The sequence below is a fragment of the Rhinatrema bivittatum genome, chromosome 9, assembly GCF_901001135.1.
Source record: "Rhinatrema bivittatum chromosome 9, aRhiBiv1.1, whole genome shotgun sequence".
NCBI lineage: Eukaryota > Metazoa > Chordata > Amphibia > Gymnophiona > Rhinatrematidae > Rhinatrema > Rhinatrema bivittatum.
In genome coordinates, this window is record NC_042623.1 from 149,399,110 (window position 1) to 149,425,269 (window position 26,160).

A 26,160-nucleotide genomic window follows, 5' to 3' on the forward strand; every position below is an offset into this window, starting at 1 on the left:
CTAGAGGAGAAACGAGATGGGAAAGAGTTGGTAGAGACATTTAAATACCTCCACGGTTTCCATGCACGAGAGGCAAGCCTTTTTCAATGGAAAGGAGGCTCTAGAATGAGGGGTAATAGGATGAGGGTGCAAGAGCACAGATTCAGGAGAAATCTTAGGAAATATTTCTTTCCAGAGAGAGTAGTGAATGTAAGGAACAACCTCCCAGTGGAAGTGGTAGAGAGAAAAAGAGTATCTGAATTCAAGAAAGCTTGGATTAAACACAGGGAATCTCGGAGGGAGTGATGGGAATTGTAAAGCTAATTTAATTGGGCAGGATGGGCAAACTAGATAGGCCATATAATTTTTTTCTGCCATCATGTTTCTGTTTTATGAATAGCCTCCATTAAATTTTTCTCCATTTCTTTTGTCTGTGGTGGAGGGTCTGTATATTACACAGATATAAATAAATGTTGCAGGTCTTATGATTTTTGGAGGCAGCAATGTGGGTTAATCTGGAAAGAGGGAATGGAACATACATACATATATATATATATATTTTTTTATTTTATTTTTTTTTTTATTTTTTTTATTTCATATGTAGTACCATGCCTCCTCCCTTCGTTCTTATCCGGTCCTTACTGACTAGATTGTAGCCCTAGTATATCTATATCCCAGTCATGGCTTTTCCCTTACCACATCTTCATGATGGCCACTGCATCCAAGTCAGCTTCGCCCATGACTGCCTCTAAATTTTGGACTTTATTTCCTGTACTGTGAGTATTACTGTACATAGCTTTCGAGATGTTAGCCTCTTTTCCCCATTTCTATGCAAGTACTTAAAGTTTTATGTACCATAGGATTTTGTTCACATATCCCCGACTACCCTAGCTTATCCGAGTAAATTGTAAATTAGGTAGGGTTGGGTGAACAAAACCCTTTGCAAAAACCATGTTGATTCTCCCCCATTAAATCATGTCTGGATGTGGTCAGCAATTTTGTTTTTAGGAATAGCTACATTGGCAAGAGGGGGGATTTCAAGATGGCAGAATGACAGCACTTGCTGCTCTGAGTCCTTGCTAATCCACCCTCCATTTTTGTTTTCTGATTTTCTTTGTGTGTTTCATTGACCAAGATAGTTAAGAGGAGGAAGGGGAAGATCTTTAGCCTTTGTGGTGGCCTCCATGCTTGCAGGAAGTCAGTCTTTGGGTGTCTTGGAGGCGGGGAAAGAGTTGTCTCCATCCCCTCCGGTCTCTAGTACATCTTTGAGCTCTCTGATGAGAGTGCCTCCTCCCGACCCGACTGCCGCTTGGATTCTCAGACCACCATGAGAACAGTTGCATACGGATAACATTGGCAGCATTCTTGTCACTACAGAGTGTGTGACTGTGGTGAATGATGGGGTGTTTTGAGGAGTAAAGGAGCGACAGAAAGGCCCCGGGAATATCAAGGGAGCATCTGTCTTGCAGGATAAGGTATTTGCACTCCCTCTTGGGCTGAACAGCATGGAGGGTTCAGTTTGCGCACACTTAGGGTCTTTATCCTAGAAATAATTTGCGAAGCCATTGAGCGAGTGGGGAAGGCCATTACATCCCAAATAGCCTTGGTGGTGGAGAAAAATATGCTGGAGAGAGTTTCAGGACATGGAAACTGAACAGTGTGTATCTGCTCTTGCAAATTCGATTGACCAAGTAGCCTTGATACAACAATCGCTTATGAAGGATAATGTTTGCTGGCTGAACTGGAAAATACAGAAATTCTTTAAAACAGCTGGTGTGTGGGTGTGAATGAGCGCCTGGGTGAGAGCTGGTGTGTGTGTGTGGGTGTGAATGAGCGCCTGGGTGAGAGCTGGTGTGTGTGTGTGTGGGTGTGAATGAGCGCCTGGGTGAGAGCTGGTGTGTGTGTGGGTGTGAATGAGCGCCTGGGTGAGAGCTGGTGTGTCTGTGGGTGTGAATGGAAGCCTGGGTGAGAGCTGGTGTGTGTGTGTGTGCGTGCCAGGGTGAGAGCTGGTGTGAATGGTTGCTTGGGTGAGAGCTTGTGTGTGTGGATGTGAATGGAAGTCTAGGTGAGAGCTTGTTTCTGTGGGTGTGAATGGATGCCTGGGTGAATGGATGCATAGGTGAGAGCTTGTGTGTGTGGGTGTGAATGGAAGCCTGGGCGAGAGCTTGTGTGTGGAGATGTGAATGGAAGCCTGGGTAAGAACTGGTGTGAATGGGTGCGAGAGCATTGGTGTGTGATCAAGAGCTTGTATATAAGAGACCATGAGTGTGATTGAGAGAGAAACTGTTCAGGAAGGTGACTGGTGTGAGAGAGACCAAGATTGGTCGTGAGGTGTAATTGGAGGTGTGTGTGTGTGTGTGTGACTGGTTGTGGGCGCTAAGGAAGGAGGACTGTGTGGACAGAGCTTCAGCAGCCCTTGCTGCCACCAAGTGAAGGGAAAGGAGTAGGAGAGTTGCTGGAGAGGGTAAGTAAAGGTGGCTTTTAAAATTTATTTCTCTTGATTGACTGCCATTTTAATTATTGGGTATTATGCGATGTCTGCTGTTTTGAAATATTTTATTGATATTTGGACCTGCTTTAATAATTTTTATGAGTTTTTAATTGTTGGATGTTATTCTGTTCAGCAGCTGTTTTGTAACATTTTTAGTATATCTTTACAATTATTTCTGTGTAGGGCTCTATAGCAGCTTAGCTTATTCTGTTTTCCCAATAGCAAATGTATTAGTGTTTAGGGCCTGGTTTAATAGTTTTATTTCTTAGATAGGATTGTTACTTTAATTAAAGGTTTGTTTGGGGTTTTTTTACCATTTGTAGGTACATCTGTTTTAGTGTGTTCCATAATTCAGGTGTAACTTTGTGCGGATTAGTTTGTGTGCATTTTGCAGATCCTGAGAGTCTGTTAGGTGCCATATTTCTCTTTCCATTTCTCCAGGTTCACACTGCATGCAGAGTGGCTTTTTTGGTTTTCCATTCCAGTTTCTGTCTTCATATTTATAATTTGTGGTTTTTCTGTACTTGGTGACGGTATTTTACTAGCATGTAGGCATTTGTATCAATCTTATTTGTTGTGTTTTCTCAAGAGGATGTGCATTAGTGGTAAATGATTGCCTTTTCATAAGGAAGGCTATTTTGCCTGGTAGTAAAAGGAGTTCGTTTTGCTTTTACTGGGATGTCATCAGAACCAGAATATCTTTTTTTCTATGGTAAGTTGTACAGGGTAATGCCCTAGATCTGCTCTGCACTCATTGCTGGGGGTTGAGGGGATTCCTGTGGATGCAGAGTGCATGTTTACATTTAGCCCCGTGATGGTCACATGTTCAGTGTGTCATGCATGTGAGAACCATCTGTCATGTGTGTCCCGGCCAAAAAATGGTTGAGTACCACTGCTCTAAGAGCCTGGAACTCTTTGTACCAGGTGCACACATAGATCCTCACCAACAGCAGGTTGTGACACTGAACAAAAGACTAGATGGCCCCCATTTTCTGCTGGGCCTTCTGTCTGCATTAGCTGTTTTCTTTGACTGACCTGTGTATTTAATGTGAGTATAGCAGTGATTATTTTATATTAATTAGCTTGATTCTTTGCTTCCTGTATAGGCCACTTGTCGCCTATCCAGTTCTATAACAAGATATTAATATAGCATGTAACAGATTTCAATTAATAAAATTTTTTTATTTGCATTAAGAAGCTTTTGTAAATTGCAGTTTGTTCAGTGTCATTTTCTCTCACAATATAACAGTTAAAGTAGGAAAAAAAACAATTTTAATTTGTGGAGTTGCTAAAGTCTTAAAAGCTTATTAAAGTGTGGGTATGTTTCAATTTAAGGGTTGTTAAACTTGACTAGAATTTTTACATTTTTATTATGGTATATGGCTTTAAATTTGATTACTGGGTAACTGTTAGTGAATAACCAGCAACAGGACTAAAGTTATTCAGTCAATAAAATCAGGGTTAATTGAATGTTCTAAATCATTGAATGTTCTAAATCAGCGCTTCTCAACCGGTGTGTTGTGACACACCAGTGTGTCGCCAAACACCGGCAGGTGTGTCTCATCTCCCGGTGTCCCACTGCTCCGTTGTACTTTCCTTCTTCCCTTTTCCAGCCCCCGCAGGCCAATTGGAAACATATTTTTGTCCTACCCCCACTGCCCAATGGGAAGCCTCCTTCATTCTGCCTGCCCCCGCGCCTGCCAATCGGAAGCCTCCTCCCTTCTACCTGCCAGTGGGAGTAGGAAGAAGGGAGGAAGCCTTTGATTGGCTGGTGAGGCAGGCATCATATAGCCGGGGGTGGGGTGGGAGGAATGGCAGTGTCTAACCCCAACAAAGCAAGGCCGCCACCAGAACCCATCCCCATGGCGGCGAAGAGGAAAACCTGACCCGACCAAGCAAGACCGCCACCGGAGCCCATCCCCGTAGCGGAAAAGATGAAACCCGACCGAGGCCACCACGGGAGCCTATCCCCGTGGTGGCGAAAAAAGAAGACCCGTCGGAGGAAAGCCGTGGCGGAACTTGAGCCCATCCCTGCAGTGATGAAAGATGTTTTTGGTGAGAGCTTGTGTCTGAGGGTGTGAATGGGTGCCTGGGTGACAGCTTGTGTGTCTGAGGATGTGAATGGGTGCCTGGATGGGAGCTTGTGTGTCTGAGAATGTGAATGGGTGCCTGGGTGAGAGCTTGTGTGTCTGAGGATGTGAAGGGGTGCCTGGGTGAGAGCTTGTGTGTCTGAGGATGTGAAGGGGTGCCTGGGTGAGAGCTGGTGTGCATGGGTGCAAGAGCATTTGTGTGTGATTGAGAGCTTGTAGATAAGAGACCATGAGTGTGATTGAGAGAGTGACTGGTCAGGGAGGTGATGTGTTTCTGTGTGAGAGAGAGAGAGACTGGTCAGGAAGATGAGACCGAGACTGGTCATGGGTTCTAATTGGGGGGGGGGGGGGGTGTGAGTGACTGGTTGTGGGCGCCAAGGAAGAGGACTGTGAGGACAGAGCTTCAGCAGCTCTTGCTGCTTCTGGTGAGTGCTATTGGCCTGGAAGGGAAAGGAGTAGGAGAGTTGCTGGAGAAGGTAAGTAAAGCTGGCTTTTTAAATTTATTTTTCTTGATTGACTGCCATTTTAATTATTGCGTATTATGTGATGTCTGCTGTTCTGAACTATTTTATTGATATTTGGACATGTTTTAATAATTTTTATGTTTTTAATTGTTGGATATTATTCTGTTCAGCTGTTTTGTAACATTTTAGTATATCTTTACAATTATTTCTGTGTGGGGCTCTATAGCAGCTTGGCTTATTCTGTTTTCCTAATAGGAAATGTATTAGTGTTTTGGGCCTGGTTTAATAGTTGTATTTCTTAGATAGGGTTGTTACTGTTTGAGTGTGTTCCATAATATAGGTATAATTTTGTGCAGATTATTTTGTGTGCATTATTGCAAATCCTGAGAGTCTGTTAGGTGCTATATTTCTCTTTCCATTTTTCCAGGTTCGCACTGCATGCAGAGTGGCTTTTTTTGTTTTCCATTCCAGTTTCTGTCTCCATATTTATAATTTGTGGTTTTTCTGTACTTGGTGACGGTCAGTTCTGGGTGTGTGACCGAGGTGAGGTATTTTACTAGCATGTAGGCATTTGTATCAATCTTATTTGTTGTGTTTTCTCAATAGGATATGCATTAGTGGTAAATTACTGTCTTTTCATAAGGAAGGCTATTGTGCCCTGTAGTAAAGGGAGTTTGTTTTACTTTTACTGAGATGTCATCAGAACCAGAATATCTTTTTTTGTATGGCGAGTTGTACAGGGTAATGCCCTAGATCTGCTCTTCACTCATTGCTGGGGGTTGAGGGGATTCCTGTGATGGTCACATGTTCAGTGTGTCACGCATGTGAGAACCATCTGTCAGGTGTGTCCCGGCCAAAAAAAGGTTGAGAACCACTGTTCTAAATAATTCACTTTTTTATTTTGAAGATGTTCCTCCTAATGGGGGTAATAATCTATATATCAAAAAAATATGACTTGGGGGGGATGAAAGGGTGGAATCAAAGCAGTGGTTGGTTGCCCAGGAACCAGTAATCTCATCTTCTCAGATCAAGTAAGTGAACTTTGTAAACTCACAATTTTAGCATGGGCAAACAAATACTAACTTTTATTAGCTCACAGAATTTATCAAAGTCTATTTTCCCAGTACGCACACAATTCTAACACTGGCAAACAAATGCTAACTTTAAAACTAGGACACAGTATAAACAGTAATAGTTTAATCCTCCAAGAAAATTGTTTTTCTCAAGATTTAAGCACTTTTTTTCCAGCAAGTCCAACTAAAGATTCCACTGTCATCATTCCCTCTGGACCCAACCTCACCCAGTAGTAGTCCCACCATGTGGTTTGAATGACAGATAAGATGGATATATGCAAAGTTCTCTGGCTTCTATTGTGCCTAAAAAGCAAATCCCACAGTATGGGGGCCCTTCATCACTAGTTTGTTTTTTGTTCTCTTCCTTCTATGGCTAGCTTCCTTTTCAGTGTAAATTCAGTTTAATCTATCTCAGTCTTCAGCGGCATTACAGGTATGACAGTGTTCTTTGGCAGAAGGTTTTGAGGACTCATCTAGTCATCTCTATATAATCACTAAATGAGAACCAGTTAAATAGTAACATAATGCAGTAAATGTGAGTCGGAGAAAAATCAATCAGCCTTCCAGTTGAACTCCCTGCTTTACCAACAGCCTTATTAAGAGCTGATTATTATACATGTATAATCACTGTTCTCAGTGGAGATAGAATGACACTGCTTTCCTGTTTATTTTTATCACACAAGATTATATGCAGTCAATTGGCTGCGAGCTGTGACATTCAGAATCCACCAGGAGCATACACTTGATTCCTCCATGAATTTGACATTGTGAGAAGTCTGCAGTACTCCTAGCTCCCTACTGGACCCTTATCTAGCCTTGTCGTGCATGGCAATTCACTATCAGGTTGTTTGATATGACCTTCATCCAAGGCAACGCAGTTTTACTAGAGAGAGCTCAAAAAACAGTTCATGAAGGAAAAACAAAATGCCAAAATGTAAATAATCCTCCTAAATATAATATATAAATTGTATATTTCTGATTGATACATTTTTATTTATGTAAGCAAGACCATCATACTATAGGCCAGTGTTTCCCAACCCTCTCCTGGAGGCACACCTAACCAGTCGGGTTTTCAGGTTTGCCACAATGAATATGCATGAAATAGATTTGCATACCCTGGGTCTCCAACATATGCAAATCTATATCATGCATATTCATTGTGGCAAACCTGAAAACCCGACTGGTTAGGTGTGCCTCCAGGAGAGGGTTGGGAAACACTGCTATAGGCAATGTGCATTGTTACAAGCTTAACTGCAACCATTGTTGTTTGCCTCAGGCATATAATCATTGGGTTGCTTCACTACCATTGCCATCCAAATTTTTTAATCTTTTTTTGTTTGAGGAAAGCGATATTGAATGAACCTGATTGGATGACTAGAGAATTAGTTGAAGGAAGAGCACTCGATGTGGTTTACTTGGATTTCAGCAAATCTTTTGATGCAATCACACACAAGAGGCTCACGAACAAAAAGAGAAGCCTGGAAGTGGGTCCCAAAATGGTAGAATGGGTTACAAATTAGTTGACCGCAGATGACGATGTGTAATGGTAAATGGAACCTATTTTGAAGAGAGAATAGTGATAAGTAGAGTGCCTCAGAGGCTGGGTTTGTGACCTGCTCTGTTCAATATTTTTGTGAGCAATATTATTGAGGGTTTAGCAGGAAAGGATTTTCTTTTTTGCAAATGATGCTAAGATCTGCAACAGAATGGACCCACCTGAAGGAGTAGAGAGAATGAGTTCCAAGGAAGTTCAAAGAGTGGTCAAAAGTTTTGCTGCTAGGATTGAGTGCCAAGAAATGCAGTTAGGCATATGAGGCACAATAATTCAAAGGACCTGTATGTGGTGGGGGTGAGAGATTGATGTGTGCAGACCAGGAGAGAGATCTCAGGGTGATTAGTGTCTGAAGATAACAAAGCAATGTGATAAGGAGGTGGCTAAGACCAAAAGAATGCTGGGCTGTATAGAGAGAGACATAACCGGCAGGAAAAAAGAGTTGATAATACCCATGTACAGGTGTTTGGTGAGGTCTCATCTGGAGTATTGAGGTTTAGTTCTAGAGATCGTATCTCAAAAAGAATAAAGACAGGATGGAAGCAGTTGAGAGGAAGGTGACCAAAATAGTGCAGGGGCTGCACTGAAAGACCTAACTATGCATACCCTGGAGGAGAGAAGGGACAGAGGAGATTTGATTTAGACTTTTAAATACCATTAAGGTATAAATGATGCACAAGAATAAGACCTTTTCCAATGGAAAGGAAGATGTCGAACTAGATATCATGATCTGAAATTCCAAGGGAGTAAACTAAGGAATAATGTCAGAAAATATTTCTTCATGAAAAGAGTGGTGGATGCATGAAATGCCCTCCAGAAGAGGTGGTGAGGAGAAGAATGGTAATGGAATTCCAAAGGGCATGGAATAAATACAGAGGATACCTAATGGTTAGAGGATGAAAATGAAGAAAAGGGGTTACCTGTTGCTAACTTTAGGTGCAACATTTCTAAGTGGGGGTAACCTGTACGGCGTGGCAGTTACTACCCTTAACAGAATGAATGGGGGATAACCTACATGGAACAGCAGTTACTGCCCCTGGAAGAAGGCACGGAGCAGCAGTTACCACCCAAACAACTTGTTGGGCAGACTGGATGGACCATTTGGGTCTTTCTCTGCCATCATTTCCTATGTTACCATGTTACCCCCTTTCAAGTACCTGAAGGATACTTGGGAGAAAACATTGAGAGGCTTTGTGTGGGCCTGGAAGGTGAAGTTACAGTTCATTTACTTAATCATTAACCTGATAACTTGGGACTTGGATCCATAAAGTGTTGATGCATCCAGCTCCTTGAAAGTGAAATATTTTTTGTGTGCTTTATTTTGAGGAAAGTCTCCAATATTTCCAAAACTGATTTTGGGAGGAAATTCTTTAAAATTAGAATGAAATCAATCAGCAGTCATCAGAAAATAGATGAAGTCTTCAAATCTAACGGACATCCTATGTGTTATGCGAGGTCGAAGCACATGTCAGAAGACAGTAAATTTGCATAGAGGATGTATATGGAACTTTGACTTTGTTGCAGTTAATACATTTATGCATATTGCCATTTTCATCACCATTAAGGATAGCTTTTTTAAAATTTGTGCCCACTTTATTTGTGAATATTTCCAGTGCGTTTCCTGTGTGATACTTATTATTGTATTGTGTTAGAAATCTTAATAAATTAAAAATAAAATGCTGGAATATTTTTATTTGAGGCTGTGAGAATGACCGAGCAATATCTTGTGGGTTGGGGCAGGAACCACGCTGACTCCAGCCTTTCTCATACAATTTCACTTTATTGACAATACCAGCAAATAATATCAACAATAACTGTACTAATGCCGGTATATAAAAGCTATTAAATAATAAATAATAATAAATAGTACTCTTACAACACAAAACTTCCCAGAGTAGGTCAGGAGACGTGGGGGCGGGAGGCCCCTGATCCCAGCTGGGCTCTGCTTCTTAACTTGCCCGGCAGGACCCCGCTTACAGAACCCTCTCCCTCTATGGGATTTAAGGTGGACCAGGCCTCTAGCCTGGTCCCTCACAGGTTACATAGGGGAAACAGGGTCACTCAATCACAGAGGGCTAAAGGTGACTCCCAGCCTATGAAAATGGCTATATGAACTTTGGCTTACGGATTAGCTAGCAGTTTTCACGCATTCTCAGACTTCTCAGTATGAAAACTAAAAGTACAAATTTCCCTCAATGAAAGCAAGACTGCTATGTCTTAAGCATTTGCCAAGGATCAGCTTTTAACAGCTATATCTTTTGCTTGGGAGGCGAGCCAAGCATGTCACCCTTATCTGGTGATAAATCCTTTCCAGCAATTCTTTTGATATTAGCTTAGTCCTGACCTCTAAACATAAATTTCAAAAGCAATTTTCTCCCTCATCCAGGTCCATAAAGTATAGCATTTCTTTCAAGATATATTGGCTGATATACAGTAGCGCTGTTGAAGCTCTAGTCTAATCAGAGCACGCGTCCAGTCTTTCAAGCTTTTCCTCAGTACAGTGCCATTCAAGGCCTTGCCACCGTGTGGTTTGAACAACAGATAATGTCATGATCACCAGTGTAAGGGTGTCCCAAAAGTGTCCTTTACAAAGCGGATACTTTTCTTCCCAAGCTCAGATCTATGATATCGGTAAGAAAGTGCGCTCGTGTTCCAGACACTTTCCAATGGGAGGTATTTTGTCAGACGATGAGCGTCTGTGTAAAAGAGGGTCTTAGAAGGTCCTTTGTTTGTTTTATGCTTCTTGAGCTTTCCTTCAGTGACGGTGGTTGAAGCTCAAGGCCGGAGCCCTCAGGCCTTCAAGGAATTTGGGAGTAAGTTTGGGGTCCAGGAGGATCCTAAGTGGGAGAAAACCCAAAGGTTATCTTTAGGTAGAAGAGAATAGGTCAGACCTCTGTGGCTGCAAGGGAGTTATACAGTTCTGTCCCAAAATGTAGCTTTGACGTCTGGAACAGGGGAAATGTTCTAGGACTGTAGAGTTACACTGGGAGTCTATACTAAGAAATGATAGCAGAGACTTGCATCGTATGTATGTCAAAGGAGTCTCAAGGAAAGAGTCCCTAGGATTTCAAAAAGCTATTTCCTCCCTTTATCCAGGGAGGAGTGTTTCAGTTCCTGTCTGGAGCCTTTAGTTAAGCCCCAGTTCAGGGAAGTCTCAGTGATGGAAGTCATTTCTAAAGAGTACTTTGGTAGCATATTTTATGACTGTAAACTAGTGACTGTGTATTGGATTTTATTTTCTGGATGGATTGTACTAGATGATTATGCCATCTAAATGTACCCAATACCCCTGTAAACTTTTATTTGTGGAACACCACTTACATGTCTGTGTGATTTATACTGGGGTGCTGTTATAATGGCACACAATACTACAGCTGATGTATCTGCTCTTATTAAAATGGATTGCTTTGAGACTGTTTGTAGAATATCAAATGTTTGTAAGTAAATAAAGTAAGTATAGATAACATCCAGAGCCTTGCCTCCCCCCCCCCCCCCCCCCCCCCCCGTCAGAAGACATGCAGGAAGCCCCATGGAGTGTTTGATGGCCTCTTGGCTCCCAGCTGTGCCCCTGAATCAAAAAAAGAATCAAAACAGGGCTACACTGGGAAGGGAATTCAGTGATTCTGTTACAAACCAGCCCACAGTTACGGATGCAAATAACTTTGTACAATCAAATGCACAAAGTAAAGTGAGAAAATACACAAAAATATAACAAAAACTCACTAATATCTTAATTGCTTGATCAAAAGGGAGGAAAAAGACCAAAGAAAGGAGCAAAAAGTGTAATGACACAACTTGCCATTGCCATGGTCTCAATTACTAGCTGAAAAAGCCTCAAGAAACCTTGGAACTTTGAAATACATTTCCTACATGCACACCCGTGTGTCAGAAATAATTTGAAAAAAGTGTCAGGTAACTTAATGAACTGCCACATAAGGTAGAAGGGCTTGGAAAACATCAATAGCACGGGATTGAGAGTGTGAGCCGGCAAAATTGAGCGTTCGGATTTCAACCTGCGGGCCTATTTCAAATTTTTTTTTTTTTTTTTTTTTTTTTACTTTTTTAAACTTTCGGGAGCTCCAACAATATCGCCATGATATTAAGTCGGAGGGTGCCCGGAGAAATTAGTCTTGGCTGCACATTTTTACTTACTGAATAGCGCGGGAATACCTAATAGGGCCATCAACATGCATTTGCATGTTGCGGGCGCTATTAGGTTTGGGGGGGGGGGGGTTGGACGTGCTATTACCCCATACTGAATAAGGGGTAAAACTAGCACGTCGAAAACGTGCGTCCAAATGCTGGCTAATAGTGCGCTCCATCGGAGCGCACTGTATTTTATCTGCCTGTTACTGAGCAGACTGGTTAGATCACTTAGGTCTATTTTTGCCATCATTTACTATGTAATAAATAGAATATAATGGGTAAATGCAAATTGGTTGCTTACTCTTTAAAAAAAAAAAAAAATAATAATAATAAAATAAAAATAAAAAGACTAGGGGACACTCCATGAAGTTACTAAGCCAAATATTTAAAACAAATGTGAGAAAATATTTTTTTCACTCAGTGGACAAGTAAGTTCTGGAATTTATTGCCGGAGGATGTTATAAAGGCAGTTAGCTTAGCTGGGTTTAAAAAAAGGTTTGGACAATTTCCTGAAAGAAAAGTCCATAAATTGTTGTTAACCAGGTAGTTTTAGGGAAAGCTTCTGTTTACCCCTATGCGTTAACATCATTGGTTCTATCTACTGTTTGGGATCCTGCCAGATACTTTAACTTGGATCTACCACTGTTGGAAACAGGATACTGGCTTTGACATACCCTTAGTCTGACCCAATATATCGGTGGTTATGTTCTTATGTAAAATGCTAGTTCAGTATTCATTGAAGAAACCTATGGATGGGGACCTTCCTGCATAGACTCCAATCAACACTAATTAAACATGGTAAGTAAATTTGATGATTCAGTACCACCTCATTTTCACACATATAGGCTTTTCTGTGCAGTATTTGTTTGATATAGCATAATTGTTTGTTTGTTTTTTGTACAAACAATACTGTATTTGTTAAGCTTTGCAATAAAATTAGATTGGAAAAAGATACTTTGTGTTACATTTGTATGCTTTCTCTTTTCTCTGCCCTTTCTTTACAGATAAAAAAAAAATGAAATTTTTCCCTCTCACATAATGGATTTTATTATAAAACTGTTATCATTTTAAAAATAAACCTAGTGAGTAGAGCAATGAGCTAAGAACTAGGGAACATAAGAACATAAGAAAATGCCATACTGGGTCAGACCAAGGGTCCATCAAGCCCAGCATCCTGTTTCCAACAGTGGCCAATCCAGGCCATAAGAACCTGGCAAGTACCCAAAAACTAAGTCTATTCCATGTAACCATTGCTAATGGCAGTGGCTATTCTCTAAGTGAACTTAATAGCAGGTAATGGACTTCTCCTCCAAGAACTTATCCAATCCTTTTTTAAACACAGCTATACTAACTGCACGAACCACATTCTCTGGCAACAAATTCCAGAGTTTAATTGTGCGTTGAGTAAAAAAGAACTTTCTCCGATTAGTTTTAAATGTGCCCCATGCTAACTTCACGGAGTGTCCCCTAGTCTTTCTACTATCCGAAAGAGTAAATAACCGATTCACATCTACCCGTTCTAGACCTCTCATGATTTTAAACACCTCTATCATATCCCCCCTCACTTCCCCCACTGTTGCTTCTTGTGACCTGGGAAAAGCCACTTTATCTCTTGTTGCCTCAGGTACCCAATTACATTGTAATCAGTTTTGGGCAGGGATGTTGTACCTGCATTAATAATGTAAGCTGCTTTGAGGAGTATGTGGAAAGTGAGCTAAAAATCCAAATATTAATATTATAACCATCTTTTATTTGTTTTTATTATAACATTTATAAATGGCTTTCCATATTGTACAATAAAATCTTTGAAAGCGATGTACATACAAAAAAAACAAAAAAAAATATATCTCTTGCAGTTAGACGTATTTCACATAGTGCATGATGTTGCCCCTTTCTTTGCTGCTAGATAAGTGGAACATACAAGTACAGTATCTCTCATTTTCAGACGTATTACCTTTGGCAGAACAAAATAAAACCTTGTATTGGCAAAGAATAGAAAAGTGCAGATATGGGTATTTCCCATTCTGGAACAGAAGCAAAAGTAACTCCTGTTGATTAGCTATGCGTTCAGAAACTGAATGGAATTGAGTTGATTCTAAAATTCTCTTTTGTATGTAAAGTTGTTGGATCCAAAATTCAGCTTAATCTCTAGAGGAGATGGGGAATGAGATTTGAGAGGATAATGTTTGTATATTCTGGATGTGGACAACTGTCCCTTGAACTTTCTTTTGTTTAACTCATCCATTGTCAAGGTGTGACGGAACGGTCTTTGGTAAGCAATTAAAACTTCTAAGCCTACTACTTTAATCAGCACAACCTTGCTTTGGTTGTACATGCACTCACTAATCAAGAGACATTTACATTATTGTGACTGTCTTCTGAACGGTTTCTCCTGGACCCACTTGAAATGAATACAACTCGGGCAAAACATGGCAGCAAGAATCTTGGTAGGGGGCCAAATCTTCAGACCACACAACCCCCATCTTCAACAGACTACATTGGCTACCAATTGTAACCAGGATTAAATTCAAAATCCTCTACTTCATTTTCAGATGTCAGGCCCTGGACCATCTCATCTGTCTCCTACACTTTGGATAGAGAGCTCTGCTCCTCACAAAAGGCCCTTCTTTCCTGCCCACCCCTGACTTTCTGCCAAATTGAACTGCACAAGACGAAGTGCCTTCAGCTCATTCAGATCTGGAATGAGGTTCCTTCACCCACCTGCCAGGAACCAAACTACCTCACTTTCTGGGGAAAAAAAGCCATGGCCTGGCTATTCAACTAGGCCTTTCCCCAGCAGGTTCATTAGGAATATAAAGTTTTTTCCCACACTTTGTCCTTATGCCATACAATGGCGCTTAGTGTTAACTACATTTAACCATGTTATACCTGTTTAAGTCTTAATTTCTATAATCCGCTTTGAGACCAAACCTGGCAAAAAGAATATCAAATGTTTGCAATAAATACATACTGCCAACTTTTCCCCTCCTCCTCCTCAGAAACTTCTAGGGATATGGAGGTAGTTGGCATTTCCCAAGTGTCTTGATAGTGCTTCATTGTTGGGAGATTTTAGCTAATGCAAACAGCAGCAGTCTCAGAGAGGCGGAAAAAGGAGTCTTTGCACAATGATTATCTTTGTAGAGTCACATTTGATATGCAGTCTGCAGACACTGATATGAATTATGACTCCTGTAGTCAAATTGGATGAGGCTTATGGAAGCCTAGTTGCTACTAGAAACAGCAAATTCATAACAGGAGAGCTCCTGTAATGGTCATTTAGCAGAACACCCTTCAAAGTGAAGAACTTCTTAATGACATCAGGCTGACATTTGGCATCCACAAATCTGTAAAAGTAATCTTCACTGGAGAAAGCATCACCTTGACCGAAATTTGTGATATTAAAAGAACAAACAGAAAGGCACATATAAATATCTAGGTGTAGCTGGTGACGTAATCCAGCATAAAACATTAAGAGAAAAGCTCAGGAGAGAGTACTACAGGAGACTAAAGCTAATATTGAAAAGTACTTTAGCAACATGGATTAAGAAATAAATCATCAATCAAAATGTCATTCCTGCACTTTATATAAATCTTTTATATCATGGACTGACCCTAGAAAGACCTTAACCAGTTGGGTGTAAGAAAAATCCTCCATGAGTATCAGCTAATCTGTAAGAAGCAATCTATACAGAGACTGTGCATCCCGAGAGTAGAAGGAGGTCTATTCTTTTAGAATAGATTTACACACACCATCTTTCTTCTTTTCATATGACTTTAGAACATGGGAACATCTACTTCAGAATTTCTCATTTAGCCTAATGCCCTGCTAGACAGTGAATGTAACCCCAGAATGTTGCCATCAAACATATCTGAGACAAGATGTTGTTTTCTCCATAGTCTGATCAGGATTTGCACAGCTATGGGGAATTTTTCAGGCTTTACTTTTATATCAGGTGCCTACATAGATCCATGTCCAGTTTGGCTCCTATTTAGGGTTGGGTTTTGTTTTTTTTTTATTTATTTAGATTTATATTCTGCTTTTTGCACTTTTTCAGTGCTTCAAAGTGGATTACATTCAGGTGCTGTAGGTATTTCTCTATCCCCAGAGGGCTTACAATCTAAGTTTTGTACCTGAGGCAATGGAGGGTAAAGTGACTTGCCCAAGGTTACAAGGAGCGACAGCAGGACTCGAACCCTGGTCTCCTGGGAGAAAGTCCACTGCTCTAACCACTAGACTACTCCTCTACTCCTTGTCCATGTTATGTGGAAGCGTAAAACCTGTTTTTTATATTTTTGGGGTCAGAAATGTTGTTTAGGCAAAAAGGCACCTTTTAAAATAACTGTTTCTTTAAGATCCTTCAGTGTTATAATACAAGATGTACTTTCTTTATGTCCACAAGGGGTTTTGTAGAATTATATAATGAATAGGATGATCTTGCAGATTACTGTTGATATGCCTTATTTCTCTGTGTTGCTACTTCCCATTGGATAGAAGAGGTAATATTTAACAGTGTGGGTACCCTCATTACTGGTAGACTGGTGTCTCCAGTAAATTTGATATGGCACCTTGAAACCCAAATGGGTGTACATTATTGGGCAGCTGAGAAGACCAAAGCTAAGGCAGAGATATGGAGAATGGCATCTTTTGCACAGCAGCATGTGTTGGTGAGCTTTTGGATGATAATTCTTCATGCCTTTATTTTAATTGCAGTCTTTGGAAAGTGATAATGGTCGCTTAGGGAGTGGTAAAGGGTCATCTCAAGATAAGGGGGAGTGAGGTTGTGATGTATTTTTTTCCTCCCCAAAAAATGTCGTGTGCCTTGTGATTATTGAGCTGGAAAGCTTAGACAACAGACTTAGTTGAATTTGGTCACATTCTCCATTTATGAAAATATTTGGATGTTATTAACAAATTGGAATTCAGTCTAACATCAAGATCTAACAATTTTTGTGAATGTCATATATTACATGTCTAGGCTATTAGTAATGGGTTCCTTTTTTTTTTTTTACTTTGCATACATATTTTTTATGCACCTAAAATATATGCATAAAATAAATTCTCTGCATCTAACACACAGAAATTAAACAAATATGAAATCCAAAATGTAATGAATACAGCTTTTCCCATGTCCACCTCTAGTAGGCTTCCAAGCATTTTTCATGAAAGCTCCGAGGTAATCTTTGGTAACTTTACTGCATGGGGGTAACCCACAGTTAGAACCTTAAACACCTTGCTGGGCAGACTGAATGGGTCATTTTGGTCTTTACCTTCTGTCATTTACTGTGTGACTGTGAGATCAACAGATCAAATACTGAAAAGGTGCTAAAGTGTGAAAGCTAATGGCCACAAACATTTTCCATAAACTTGGAACTGCAGACAAGGAAAAACAAATGGCAAATGTTCAAATTTAATAGAAAATATTTTATTTCAAAAACCACATGTAGGTCAAAGCTCACTACAGTAATAGCTAAAAGAGAGGTGAATGTATATCTACAGATGAAAGCTTGATAGTTGACGAACAGGATAGTAGGCTATGCACAAGGCTGTTTTCCATATCTTAGTTGCCTATGATATGTTAATAGTGGAAGGCCTATATGCAGAAAGGCACAATAAAGTAGTACGGCTCATCCACTGGAAACTGTGTAAACACTATAACATCGCAGTATTGGAGAAACACTGGCATCCAGCCCCTGACAGAATGCAAAGAATGTAGAAGATATGATCGCATGGGATATTTTCTTACCAACCAATAAAAAGATTGCTGCTAGAAAATCAGATATAGAGCTTGATTCGCTTTTTTTCTCCCATAGGCCCAGAGTGGGAGAAACATTAAAAAAAAAACCCCCAAACATTAGTAAATCAGGACCATAGTGGTAAAGGAGAAAAACACAAGTATAGCATTGCTAATAGAAGTATCAAGTAACTATTTTGTAATGGAGAGACAAGAAATCATCAAGGAGATAGAGATGAAATCAGAGCCTAGGAAAAGGTGGCAGAAAAGTACAGAAATAGTCACAGTTGTTTTGGGTACCTCTGGCCTCATTAGAAAGAACTTCCATGTGCATCTTGCTGTGTTGCCTGTATATATGCTCACCTTATGAGCTCCAGAAGCAGGCTTTATTTGGCACAATGCAAGTATTAAGAGTTAAGGAGTAAATATGAGAGACTGAGATTGTACCTAACATACCCTGGCTTTAATAGTGAAGTTCATTCTTGTCATGGTGTGCACAAGTCCAGTCGATTTGAAGACACCCTTCCTTCCGAAGGAGAGGCGAACGTTTTTACCAAAGATCCTAGGAGCATTAAGGGATCTAGGTAATAAAAGTATTGGTCTTAATGCTTGTATTTAACACACTTGAATGCAGGTGTTATGTAATGCTCATGAACAATCCATGTTATTTTAACATGACTGCATGGTGACATAACAAGCATGCCAGTGATTCCCCCCCCCCCCCCCCCCCCTCAAAAAAAATGTATGCTACTAGCCTCAATTAGGTATTGAACTGAATGTGTAGCCGGCATTAGTGCGTGGCCACTGAATGCAGGAAAATGTACCACATCTCAAGTGATATAGTTCTTGAAGGGGCCCACAGTAATAGACACCTGACCTATCTTCCCACCCTTCAGCACAGAACTCATCCTTCAGCACAGAACTCATCAGTCCTTTCACTCTGCAGAGCATCATGTTTATGGGATTTTAGTTGGCTCCATGAAATTATGATTTTTATAATATGTATTTATAATTGGTTTTGATTTATAATTGTATGCTTTATATTTGCTGATTTTATGGTGTTCTATTGTATTTTACTGTATTGTAATTGGATGTGTTGATATGTTCTTCACTTTGAGCAGATCTTCTGGAAAAGCAGATATAAATTGACATAAATGAAATAGATTTTCATACATCATTAAAGCCAAATGCAGCCCTGGCATTAACACTGCATTAATACATGACCCTGCTGCTCTTGGTTAGTAGATAAACCCCTTGAGAATTTGACTACTACTGATGGAGGCTACTTTCTGGGCTGCGCATGCATGTGCAGGTATAGATGGATCCTCTCAAAACTACCTGTCAGGTCCTCTTCTCCCCCCCCCCCCTCGAATGTGTCCTGAAAATGTAGCGCAGATAGAAAAGCAAACACAAAACCTTTTTGTTGGTGGGCACATGGCCACCCACATAGGCATAATGATCTCATAAGCCTTCCTCCTTTTAGAAAGTAGTGCAAAAATAATGTACAAGAGTTAACTTTGGGTGAGAAGCCTTCAGCTATAACTAGAGCTGCTGATTTTATTTTTGACAGATAAGCCTTGATAAAGCACCCCTGATGCGAAAAACAAGATGGGTGCTTGATGAACACCGGAAAAGAACCACTTCCCCTAGTATTCTCTCACCTCTCCTTTGCCTACCTTGGATCCTCCACTTAATTTGTGTGTCTTTTTCACACAGCTGCACAAATGTATGTATTTGATTCAACCAGAAAAGGTATCCAACAATAGTACCTGTGCCATGAAAACACCGATTTTTGGTATCCATAAATAACTCCTAATTAACTGCAAAATAAACTATCTAAATTTACAATTTATAAGCACCTAAAATCAGAAGCTGTATTTTTAACTAAGGAGTTTGTTATAAGCAGGAATCACTTAAGGTGTGATATGAGTTGTGCCTGTAACATTTATAGACTTTAGAATAAGATCATCTACTTTTAAACGCATTGCACAGCTTTAAACAGCGAGATGTTTTCTATTATGTTTGATATGTTTTAACGTGAAATAAGTAGTTAAACAGAGATTTGTTCCAGCTAATAAAAAAGCATTTATTTTAAGTAACTGGTTGGTTACAGCTGCTGAAGCGAGGAGAGAAAACCTTATCTCTTCCTAAGCCAAACTAAGTTGCTATGGCAATGAAGCAAGAGACATTCTTTCCTAATGAACATGCTGAAATGAAGTCTTGGGGGTTTGTTTGGTTTTTTTTTTTCAAATGAAAGTGAAAAGATGATGTAAGTCTGTTTCACAGAAGACATCAATTTATTTCACTTAGGCATGGATTCCATTCCTTGGCCCACCTCAAGAAGATGTTCCTAAATGCAAGCAAGTCAGGCAATCTCGAACAATTGGTGTTGGCAGCAACTCTCTGACGTTAAAGGGAAATTTGAAAACTGTCCACATCAAGACACAGACCCACATGCACTTTATACCTGCGGGCTTGGTACCAGTTGTCAAAGCAAAAGTAGCCACGTACTTTTTGTTTTGAAATTTGTGGTGCGCACCCAGTACGCGCGATCACCCACACCTTTTTAATGGAGATAGAGGTTTGCTAGAAAAGCAGACTGGAAGATTTTAAAACTGTCATCTTCGTGTCTACTTGTCCTCCCACCAACCGGAATGCCCCCGGGAATGCTTTCTCTTAAGGGGGCTAAATGTCCGTGCATTATTCCGCAGGGCACGTACTTTTTAGCCGCATTGCAGGTAGGTACTTCTTGAACAGCTGATTAACGAAGGTAAAACGCCTTTGAAACTTTTCCTCATTTTCTGACTCCCATCTCAATTCAGTGTCCGCCATTCTGTTCTATGGAAAAATCAGGACTCCAGGGGCCAAGGTGCATTGGATTAAAATTTTGTAGGGATGGCAGGATGATGCTCTTAAATGAGTGAGGGTACAGTGGATTGGCAACACTGTTGACTGAATGTTACATGAACTTTTAAGCGCTATAGTTCTAGCTTCTGCCAGTCTGACTTTGCAGCAGTTCACTGTACAAACCACAACTTCTTCTGACTCAGGTTTATGCAGAAAACTGAATTAGTGGGGAAAATCAAAGTGCGACTCTCCCACATGGAATACTCGTGCTTGTGCTTAATCACCTGGTTACTGAGTCTTGTTTGATTGGAGAACATCAGTCCACAAAGTGAGCAACTATATTCAACCAATCTGTTCTTTTAAGTAGCAGATTTTCAGCAATCTGGGTAGAGCACCAGTGCTACAATTGCTTTGGAAAATTTATCGATTCTTTGTAAAATATTTATTCATAATTTCATTTTGCCTAATGCTTTTTCATCAAAATATATCCCTCATCCCCAAAACTGATAGGAAATTTCTCTTTTTTTTTCCCCCTTCTAAATTCCTGGTATTTTTCAGGGATATCAAAGTTTCAAAGCTATGCAACTTTATACCTTTCCTTAACAGCCAAAGTCACCTTGACACCTAATTCATAGCAAGGCATCACAGAAAATAAGATCTGTTTATGAAGATAGGAAGTCTTAGGACTGAGAACTGGTGAAGCCTGGGCTGGAATGAAGTTGGATGAATGAGGCATGTCTATTATGCTTAGATATTGTTTGCTTCTGTTGTGTTACACAGTCCAAGGGAGAGTAATCACTTATTTTAGTGATGCAACAAATCGGCTGATGCAATATCATGCGCTGAGCCTAGCGTACAGGTTAACAAGTGCTTGGATGTGCATTTTGGATGCACTAGGCCCAGGGATGGTGAACTCCAGTCCTTGAGTGCCGCAAACAGGCCTGGTTTTCAGGATATCGACAATGAGCACGCATGAGAAAGATTTGCATCCAATGGAGGCAGTGCATGCAGATCTTTCTCATGAATATTCATTGTGGATACCCTGAAAAGCAGGCCTGTTTGCGGTCCTCGAGGACTGGAGTTCGCCATCCCTGCACTTGGCTAACACCCAATGCAATAAGGGGATTGGCGCATCCAAACAGTGCATAGCTAATAGCACGCAACACAGGTAAATGCATGTAGATGAGGCTATTAACTATTACCTCCCGATGCAAAAAAATCACAGTGCGCCTGACACGCATGTTTTAACACGGGAAAACGCCAGCCCCAGGGCTGGCTTTAAGCCTTTACGCGCTCTGAGCCATCTGAAAAAATGCTTCAAAGCCACAAAAAAATCCCCAAATACTGCTTTTCTGTAATTCCTCCCACTAGTATAGTCCCAATACTAAGTGGGAGGAAACACAGGAAGCAGAAGGAAAAAAAAAATCTCGCCAGTGGTTGGATTAGGGAAATGGTCGCTCATTAATTGAACATCCATTTTCCTAACCGGCGCACTGCCACATCTTCTGGGCGCCCTATGCCATGGACGTGCTAGGGATGCACAGTTTATCCCTAGCGCAACTTTTTTTAGCGCGGCGGCTCAGTTGCCTATTGCATCGAGCACCCTGGAAAGGTGATTGTGCGTGCATTCAAAAAGCACGCATCCAGTTTTGACGCACATTTTTGCGCACGCTTTATTGCATCAGCCTGAAAGAGGAAAACTGGGCATTGAGGATTTAGTAGATACAACAGATGGTATTGGGACAGGAGGACACCAAATTTGGTTGCAGCACAAAATCTATGCTTTGTTTTTATGCTAGGGATATGACTTATTAAAAATAATAGCCTATTTCATGGATAGGTCTTGGGCACGGTGTACAATTCTTAATTATTGGGAGGTGCATCAGATATATTTAATGGGTATCTATGTACTGCACTCGTTTGAGATGGTAACTGATTCCTTTTGTTACTTTTAATAAATGAAAGCCACTATAATCCCCATGATTCACTTGTAGCTATCATTTTACACATAGTTTATGAATTTTCATAGGTTACTCTAAAACTTACAGTGAGATATGGAAAATGTTTAAAATTTTTGGCTAAGACACAAAAATATTGCAGTTAGGATTTGTAAAGAAAAACCATCACAGTCATTCAGTTGTCCCTGAATCGCCTGAAATAGCTCATATAATTTAAAGTAATCATTTTATCCCTATTCTTATATCTGCCATTAATTCAGTTTGACTGTGGCAGGTTTGCAGAGTATTTCTCAGGGAAGTTGTCTGTTCATAGAGCCCAATTTTTTTTTTTAACAGCTCACGTAGCGCTGACGTCTGCATGTAAAAAGTACGCTCCGACTTCAGCCATAATTTTCAAATTGGACTTGGCCCCCGTAAGTCTGCACATTTTTAAGCCTGTTTGAGATCAGATAAAAGTATGTAAATGTACATTTATGTGCTTGCTTCTGAAAAGTGAAAGTATGCACTTAAATGGTTTCCCCGCCCCCAACTCTGCCCCTGATAACACCTCTCTCAGGTATGTGGAAACATTTTTTTGCATATACTTTTATGCATACAGTCCCTTGGGTAGTGGTCAAAAAGCTCATTTTTTTGCATTAAATCATATTTTACACATGTAAATGCCTTTGAAAATTATCCACCAGGCATGGTAACTTTAAAGTGTGTGTGTGTGTGTGTGTGCTCATATACACTGAAATCTTATATCCTGTGTGCGAGTACACGCGTTATAAAATAGATCTAGCGCGTGTTTGTGGGCTTCTATTTTTAAACATTTTACACAAGCAGCTGGGAATTGCCTGCATTTACATGCAAAAGTGAGAAAATTGTATATGTACACGTGAAGGAAATGGCCAGTTTAACCAGTTAGTCCACCATTTTGTCCAGTCTGTATCCAGGTCATCAAGACCCCGCCCCCCCAGGTTTTTTAGCCTGCCCCCCAGTTTACCCAGACCTCTCAAGCAGTTTATATGTGGCTAAAATTAGCTTAACTCAGACTTATACCTGAGCAATAACAAAAATAAATTTTCCCAAAAATGAAATGGACGCGTGCCATATTAGCTTTGCTACACATATGCATATCTCTTGGCCCCACCTTGGATTGCCCATGACCTGCCCCCATTCTGTCCTTTTTTTTTTCTCAAATACAAGATATTCACGTATTGGTACTTGTGCGCGTAGAAGGCAGGTTTATAAAATCAGCCCGTTGCAAACAAGAGAAACATGAGCATCCATCTCCCACTTTTGGCACATGTATTGCCTTTAAAATTCACCTTATAATGTATTAGATGGAAGTAATCACAAGGAATGGGAAAATAAGGGTATCTCTAATAAATTAGCCCCATCTGATGAAATTAGTTGTAGTGAGTCCCAACAAATTCTAGATAAGATACGACCCACTACTTGCTTACTAGAACCTTGCCCCTATTGGCTGATTAAATCAGCTAGAAATGACTTAACCGAGGCAATAATGCTAATAGTATATGAAGAAGAGAACTCTCTTCTAGATACCCTGAAAAGGCTCTTGTTTTCCCTGTAACATGTATTTATTACATTTATCTATTTTAATCTTTCATTATACACGGATAAATCAGAGAACTATAGACCAATGTGTAATATTCCCTTTTTAGGGAAGTGATTTGAAAGAGTATAGGCTGTACAGAACCAATTTCTATTTGATTCTTTTTTTTGGGGGGCACTTTCCAGTTGGGGTCCTTGTAGCTATACTGGATGATCTTCACAGACAACGTTTTAAAGGTAATGATTCCCTGCTAATTCTAGACTTGTCAGCAACACTCAGTATAGTGGACCATGTTATCATGGTGAATCAATTTATCAGGGTTGGGGGGGCCGAGGGCACTGCATTATTTTGGTTTATATTAGGGATATCAAACATACAGCCCAAAGGCTGTATCCATTGTGCCAAGCTCCTTTATACTGTCGGCAGCCCTGTACTCCCCAGTTCCTGCTCCATTGCCCCAACCTCAACCTGAGGCAGTGGTCCAGGAACTGGAGACTAGTGCTACAGAATGTCAGAGAAGATGCTTTCCTGCAGGTTACATGCAATGATGGCACCATCCAGTCTCACAAAAGTGGTGTGCTCTTTCTGTGCGTTATAGCCTGTGGTCTCCATGTTCTCCTGATGTCAGACCAGAGAAGGGAAGCAGCACAGCATATAGCAATCCTGGTCTGAGAGAGGAACTGTCTCTGCTGCAGTGAGTCAAGGTGAAGAACCATTTCACTGTGGTAGACCTTGGACTGGCAGGAGCTGATAACATTGGGCCTCAGATCTCAGCTGGAAGAGTAGAAACCGCTGCTGCAGTTGGACCCCAGATCAGGAGGAGCTGTTGCCAATGGTATTAGAGTGGTGGGAGAAGAGGATAGAGGGAGAATAAAAGCAGAATTAAGCAAAATAAAATATGTCCCCCCACCCCATTCTTTGATTGACCTACCTCAAGTAGATTAAGATATCTGGCCCTTCACTGAACTGGTTTAAATGGAAAGGAAGCTACAGAAAGTTTCGTTAGGGGACAAGAGAGAGAGAAACAATCTCCTATCATTTAGTGCCCTACATTTTATCTCCCATGCTGTTAACAATGACCTCCTACCCATGGGGAAATTAACATTTGGGATTAATTACCAAATTTTTGCGGACAATGTTTAGCTTTATGCAGCTTTAGGCCCACAGGGAGCTGAGGATATAAATAGACTGAGCTTATGTCTTCTAGCAATCTCCGAGTGGCTGGGCTCAAATACTTTGAACCCTCAGAAACAGAAATACTGTGTGTTAATAACAATACAGATCTGAATATTGCCTTGGTGGAAGATGGAATGGCTTTACAGTCAATCAAGAACATAGCCTAGATACAGGAATAACTAGGAAAGCACTGGTGAAGTGGACTCGTCCTCAGTGTTTCTCTTTTTCTAAGGGACAAGATTTTATATTTTCTTTTTCTCTTGTCATATTCTTCTCAAGAGTGTTATTTTCTTAAAATGTAAATTTAAAATGGTGGTAAAATTGGTTAGCCTATAGGCCTCCTTGTTGTTTTTATGGAGGTATAGACTTGGGCGATTGCTAGGCATTCTTCTGTGTAGTTCAAAGATCTTCATCAAATTCTGAACAAGCTGATTTATCACCAGTTGTTTATGCTCTCAATTCATGCTGCTGATATTGATTATTGCAATGCACTTTATGATGGACTACCTGAGGAACAAGGAACGCATCTGAAAACTGCAGCTGATTCATAATGCTGTAGCCGGTCTGTTGACAGGCTCTCAATTAAGAGATAGTATTACTCTAGCCCTGAGGAATCTTTATTGGCTACCAATTGCCTTTGGTGTTGAATTTAAGATGTTGCTATTAGCTTTTAAAGATCATTATGATCTGGGCTCTCCCTGCTTGAAGGATTGGTTAACTCTTTGCATTCCTGCCCATTCTCTTAGTTCAGAGATCCAGGCTTTTCTTTGTATTCCTCTGTTGAAGGAAATACAATTAGCAGTAATGTGCTCGGGCATTTTTTCTTACTGCAGCCCCATGCCTGTAGAACTAATTATCAAAAGAACTCCACCTAACAGCTGATCGTAAGAGTTTCTGGCATTTACTTAAAACCTGGCTATCCCAGCAGACTTTCATGTTTTCCTGAATGTTTGATTTGTTGATTTTATACGCTTTTGGACTGTAACAGGCATGTGGGTACATACGTGCGTGCATTTGCCGGCTCGCGCCCAAGGATGTGGCTATTTTGTAACATACGTGCGTATATGTGCACTTGGTATAAAATAGGTTGAGCG

At 40.5% G+C, this 26,160-nt stretch overlaps 1 protein-coding gene across 4 annotated transcripts in view; it reads left to right on the forward strand.

The window, feature by feature from the left end:
• SGPP2 (sphingosine-1-phosphate phosphatase 2) overlaps window positions 1–26,160 on the forward strand; it is a 186,546-nt gene that overhangs the window by 108,083 nt on the left and 52,303 nt on the right. The window contains exon 4 of one of the 4 annotated variants that reach the window (XM_029616591.1): window positions 19,098–19,253. The exons of the other annotated variants lie outside the window; for them this stretch is intronic. Coding sequence (XP_029472451.1) covers window positions 19,098–19,253 — 156 coding nt within the window. The remainder of the gene's footprint in view (window positions 1–19,097; window positions 19,254–26,160) is intronic. 4 annotated transcript variants of the gene reach the window in all.